The sequence below is a fragment of the Merops nubicus genome, unplaced genomic scaffold, assembly GCF_000691845.1.
Source record: "Merops nubicus isolate BGI_N331 unplaced genomic scaffold, ASM69184v1 scaffold9651, whole genome shotgun sequence".
NCBI lineage: Eukaryota > Metazoa > Chordata > Aves > Coraciiformes > Meropidae > Merops > Merops nubicus.
The window spans coordinates 61,470-67,638 of record NW_008587644.1 but is presented as its reverse complement, the minus strand read 5'-3'; the positions used below and the strand labels follow the sequence as shown (position 1 = coordinate 67,638).

Genomic DNA, 6,169 nt, shown 5'->3' with positions numbered 1-6,169 from the left:
CAGGTTTCCTGTGAACAGGTTTTCACACTTTAAATTTTATTACAATTACAGAGTTAAATTTAATATTAGGTGTTTTTCTCTCCTGGTGTTCAGAACAGCAGCCATTTCTAGATAATGCAAACATTTTCTCATAAATGTGTTAAACACTTGCTATTTGAGTTGGGGTTTTTGTGGGTTTTTTTGTTTGTTTAAAGGGAGACAGGTAACCTCATTTTTAAAACCTCAGAGCATACAGAATGCAGTATATCTCTAAACAAGGTTCTCAATTGTTAGTGTCAACACTAACAGTCCGAACTTTACTTTTATTTTGACAGCATCTTAACTAGCTTTAGGACACAATCTTCTGATGCCAAATAAAGAGCATTTTCTATTGGATATTTCCCCCATAGATACAAGCTAACAGTAATGATGCTGACAGACTTCTCTTGCATTAATTTACTTTTTTTACCCTTCCTGAAAAGTTGAATTTGTCTGAAGCCTTTCGAATTTTAGCATTGTTGTAAAACAAGCACTGGCATCAGAAACATGTTTGTTATTCCAACATCATCGTACCAGGATAGCTTCCTTACTCCTTAACTCTGCTTCCCTCTTGTCTTGACATCCCCTTCACTAGCTGGTTTTAACATAGCAATCACTCCTAAACCATTACTCACCCACCATACCCTCTTCTGGCGCCTCTGGGTTTGTGAGTTGTTTAAATGCTGTCCTTCATATTTGTGAGCATAATTTACATTTTTAGTTACTCAAATATGGGAGTTTGGATTTTTTTTTTTTATATACAGGTACTTTTTTTTAAGGAGATGGCAGTAATTTACCCATACTATTGTTATACTATTTCTGCATCATTTCTAAAACTTAGCAACAATTATTTTACATTCTCTCCCAAATAATTTATATATACAGCAGCAAGTCAGGAAGATGCCACAATTACACCAAGGTACCTGGACACAATGATTTCAAGTCGCATCAATGCTAAAAAGCAGCCTGGTTTTCAGTTCAAAACTCAACGCTAAAACATGTGAAATTTAAGACCTGTGAGGAATACTAATCTTCCATAACAAAGCAGAAGGAATCGGGAGGGCTTTACCACACTTACTCAACTCCTTTTGCATCACCCAAACAGAATATAATACTGAATAACATGTTCTACAGAAATACTCCAGACAAGCATAGCACAGGCTGTTAATTTTCATCAGGAAGGCAGCATTTTGTAGTAATTTTAATTAAGACCACCATGAATATTTTAATAACATTTTTAGAAGTACTTTTGAGGTACCAAAGCACAAATCCCAGTGAACCCAAAGGGACCTCTGTTTTACAGATGGGTTGGGTTTGTTTGGTTTTTTTTCCCCTCCCCACCTCCAAGTCCCTCCCATACACCTCTAACATTTTAAGATTCAATTCTTTTAAACCTTCCTCATATGAAGCAGGAATTGAAATACTGCAATACAAAAAAGGTATGAGCTTTGGTCTCAAATAATTAGGATGCTTTGCATGATTATTTAAAGGACTTCTGTAAGGTGATAAATGTAAACATTCTATGCAATAGTATTGCTAACGTAATGTTTTATATCACAAACATACATGGGCTTTCGGAGCAATTTACTACAACTCTGGAGAAAGGAAAATAAAAATAGAAAAGACAATAAAGGTCATAATTTTAAAACAGTACGCCTCTGTGGCTTATGTAAAGAACAGATATTGTTACTAATTAAGAAAATGCACTTAAATGTGCACTTTGTCATCAGATAACATTTAGTTTACTCTTTGCTATGACACTTCTAAACAAGAAAACAGGAATTATTGGTATTGAATGGACCTGAAATAAAGAATGATTAAGCATTACACTACATTGCTGAGCCATATCCACAAATAAACAATGCACTTGGAAGTGTTTTATCATAAACTGAAAAGCAGTGTTTTCATCTCAAAGTAATACACTTTCAAATATTTTTCAGATAAAGAGGTTTTCATAAATACCTGCTTGACAAACAGTGCATAATACCAAAGAATACATAAGTATTAGGGCCTTGTTTAGTATCTTAAGCAAGAAATAAAGAAATGTCTTTGCATGTTCTATTTGAATAACATATGGAGCTATACCCTACACGCAACTGAATAGAGCTATAAAGACCTATAATAAACCTGCATGTTCACTTAGTGCAAAAATCTTTAATTGCTGAATGTCATTTTAATAGCTCATATATTTCCACATAAAAAACAACTTATTGCACTTACACTGTATCCTTTAAAGCTGTCTTGGTTTTTAAGAATAAAAAAAGAACCTCATAGGAACAACAGAATAATTTGAAATTTAGTCTAATTCACAATACTGATCCAAAGTATTACTGTCAGTACAATTTCTAAACTATCAGCTATTCTGAGGTTTAGCTGAAAAAAAAATATACACACATACATTAATAGTATCACATTTACCAAATAAAAACTTCCTATCATTCAGTAGCTTTACTTCTGAATGTGTTTGCACTCAGAGCTTAGTTTGCACACAGTCAAAATCCATGCCTGTCAAAAATGTCATTCTTAATGGTCTCTGTTTGGGCTACTGTGAGGAGGAGAGTGTTTGAGCACACTGAGCAGGATGGGGTATTTAGAGAAAATAAAACATATGTTTAATAATTTAGCTTTCTAATGCAAATTATTTCAGCAAGAGTTAAGGGAAACAAAAAGATCCATATTCATGTTCATGACAGAATCGTAAAATACTGTAGAACAGTATGAGAAACTTCAGAAACCAAATCAGTCGTAAGAGCTACAACATTTTCTAGTATAAAAACCCACAGGCATGGCTGCCTTGGATGGGCCATAAAAAAGTAATTGAGGAATCCTGGGTCAGTGAACCAAAAATAGCTTTCACGCTTCCAGAAATAGGTTTTGATGAACTAGAAAAATATTCTCTTAACACATAGAACCATTATGCACGTACACGCTAATGCTACAAAACTTCTAATACCTTGTAAATGTGGCTTGAAAGCAAACTCAATGACTCATCAAAAGTAGTTCAATGGTATAAAAGACTCTTGTAGCAGTTTTGCAATCTGAGCAATAGTTCAACACTTCTTCAGTATCATTTAGTATCTTCAGCCAACAAGTACAAATCTAGCTTCAGTAGAAGGAGGTCGGGCTGGCACAGGAGAAGCAAGCATCAAAACCCAGATTCCATTTCTTTGACTGGCTTTTCTGTAGTGTCCGACACCAAAGTGTTTTCATTTTCCAGCATTTTCTCAGTAGTTTCTCCATCAACGGGTTTTGCTCTCTCTTTCAACTTATGCCGTTCATGCACCCAGGGGATGAAACACAAAATAGCTCCCCCAATCAAGGGGGGGACTCCAGCCAGGTAGAACGCTACGTCATAGGTGCCGAGCTGATCGCGCAGCAAACCTGGAGAGGCAGAAAGTTGTCCCTGGTCAATAATGGGGCCTCAGGAATCTGTAAAAAAAAATGCCTTTTCTCTGGATTCACAAACTTGAAAGTTGACACATATTATTATAACCACTACTACCTGACTGCCTGATGATCAAATGTAGGTGCATATATAGGTAGAAAGTTATTCCAGACCTGCTTTAAAGACTCCAAGTAACAAAAAACTCTTGACTGCTTAATTACCACTCATTAAAAACATGGACCATATTTTCTATCACAAAGTTGCTCACATCACCTTCTCCAGCACCTGAATCTTGCAATGACTTGGAAAAATTTTCCCTCTTCTGTTAACAGTTGTCTTTGATCAAGGCGCCTCTTAATCTTATTCTATATATATTGTATATATTGCATTCCTAGTAGCCTCTTACTAAAAACTGTTTTCCAGCAATTCACTGTAATTGCTCTTTCAAAACTCCTCCTATTAATTATATTCTAATTAAGTACTAATAGCTGTGTTAGTGTATCCACATCGGGAAGTGCTGAATTTTGTTCTCTATAATGCTGTATAGTTCAGTTGCATCTTACTAAATACCTTTCAGTAGCACACAAAAGACTTTAGGGTAAATTATGCTTGAAAATCATTAGTCTTAAGAATCATAGCTTAGCTGTTCCTACTTCCCAAAGAACTTCCAGATTTCAACTTCAAAGCCTGTACTTTGTCAAACAGTCTCCCATCAAAGAATTGAAAAAAGAGACAGCGTTCCTACTTATAAGAAGCCACAAAGCGACTGAAGCTTTTATTCTCAATTGTTTTTTGCATGAGCAAGTTTTAGTCCAGTTCATTTTCAGAGTCCTTCTATAGCACAATCAACATACATGCTGTCACCTCAACAGCATAGAGGATGTCAAGTCCTCAATCCAACTGGAAACCTGTCTTCAAATTTTGTCTTTGAGGAATGTTTTATGTCTGTGTAACAATAAAAAAAGACTGAAGCAAAGTTTAAAAAGCACAGTAAATCAATAACCCATGAGCAGCAGTTAAATTCACCATATATTCTGGAGCACGTGCCTAGAAAAATTCTAGTATAAGCGCACTGCCTAGGCTGTAGGAATGGAAAACATTGCCAAAGGGTCATGCAACCATAAAAACATTTACCTGCAATGGGTGGACCAACTGTCATAGGTATGGACATGAGTCCCAGTAGAAATCCTATGGCCTGAGAGACATCCTGAGCCCCAACCAGCTCAAACGCAATAGGAGCCATAATGCAAATGAAGCACCCATCAAACAGGCCCATGAAGAGACAGACAGCAATGAGACCTCCAAAGACGTGGCACAGTGGAATCATCATAGACATCAGGCCAATAAAGAAGAATGAGGCCACCTAAACATGACCAAGGAAAAAAAAAAATAACATGTTGCATCAAATCAGCGAAGATTAAGGGAAAAGATGAGACTTCTTGCATTTGTAGCAAATTAGACTGTTTGCCTGTATTTACTTGAAAATAAATATAGGCAGTCTCCATGGATTACCACTATCAAAACTTAGATAGCAAGATAAAGCAAGCACTTAACTATCATGGCAAACAGTCAAAGAAATTTCACTACCCATTTCACAAGTTTTGAAAATGCATTTGTAATCAATTATCCTGTGGTAACTATGTAATGTCATTTTTCAGGCACCAAGATTATTTTAAAAGTCACTCTGCTCTTCACAGAAGAAAGCTACAGCCATTAAAATATCAAAAGTTTAATATAGCTAAAATGCTACAATTAGACAACTCACTGTTGTAATTCATGTATAAATTTCAGTATTGCAAGTGATTATTTCAGGGTATTTATCACCAGGTTTTTTTGACAGATAAATTACTTTATTAGGAAAAGTCTTTAAACAGACAGATGAAACTTAACATTTCAGGACAGCATATAAATTCTTTCTGGCAGTGTACTTTATTTAGCATACCAAAGAAAAACTGTTGTGAAGCATCTCAAGTACAGTATAGAAATACAAACACTGAAGAACTGAGCTTCTTGTAAGAAATGTAAAGAAATTCTCAGTTCTGTGGATTCTGATACAGAAAATAAAAGTATTATTTGAGATCAGTTTGTCCCTAAGTAGTAATGTGGTTATCTGTAGACAAACTCTAAACAAGACATTGTTGACCAGATTTCTTTGTATTATTATATTATGGTACATGCAGCAGCACTAAAACCAGAATCACTAAACTTTGTGTCCAGAAGAGACAGGCTGGATCATTCTGTTACTAAGTATCAAGTTTAGAAAGCAAAATACCTCTGTACTAAAGAATGCAGAAACAGAAAGGTGAAGGTTGAACTTGCTGAGTAGAACTCTTGTAAGCTGTTCAATGATACAGTAATGCTCCAACAGGAAAAAGGTTTAATTTGCATTAGTCAAAATTAATTCTTAAATACTTTTTGCAAGAGATGAATGAGAGTATGAACTGTTGGACAATCCAGAATAATACTTGAGGTGAACATACACTTTCCCTCAAAAATGCCAATTTTAAACAGGAGACCTGAAGGTGAAGGGGCATGGCTCAGCAAGAAGTTAACACATTTCTCCTGGTTAAAACTAGGTGAAACCAGCAGTACTCAGAAGCATCCTAGTTCATGCCTAAACAAAACCCCATAGTTCTCACTTCTGTAATAAAAAGTACTAAACCAACGCAAATGACATTTTCAAATGACAAAAGATACAGTCCCAGCCTCTATCATCAGGGAATCTAAATTTAACTATAACAACAAATACTTCAACTCCAGAAAGGC

General features: G+C 35.5%; 1 protein-coding gene across 1 annotated transcript in view; it reads right to left on the bottom strand.

Moving 5' to 3' along the window:
• Positions 1–2,707: 2,707 nt before the first annotated feature.
• Positions 2,708–6,169, bottom strand: part of SLC16A10 (solute carrier family 16 (aromatic amino acid transporter), member 10) — a 27,451-nt gene continuing 23,989 nt past the window's right edge. The window contains exons 5-6 of the mRNA XM_008948998.1: positions 4,538–4,766; positions 2,708–3,399 (exon numbers count right to left, since the gene is read on the bottom strand). Of these exons, the coding sequence (XP_008947246.1) occupies positions 3,164–3,399; positions 4,538–4,766 (465 nt within the window). The 3' untranslated portion in view covers positions 2,708–3,163. The remainder of the gene's footprint in view (positions 3,400–4,537; positions 4,767–6,169) is intronic.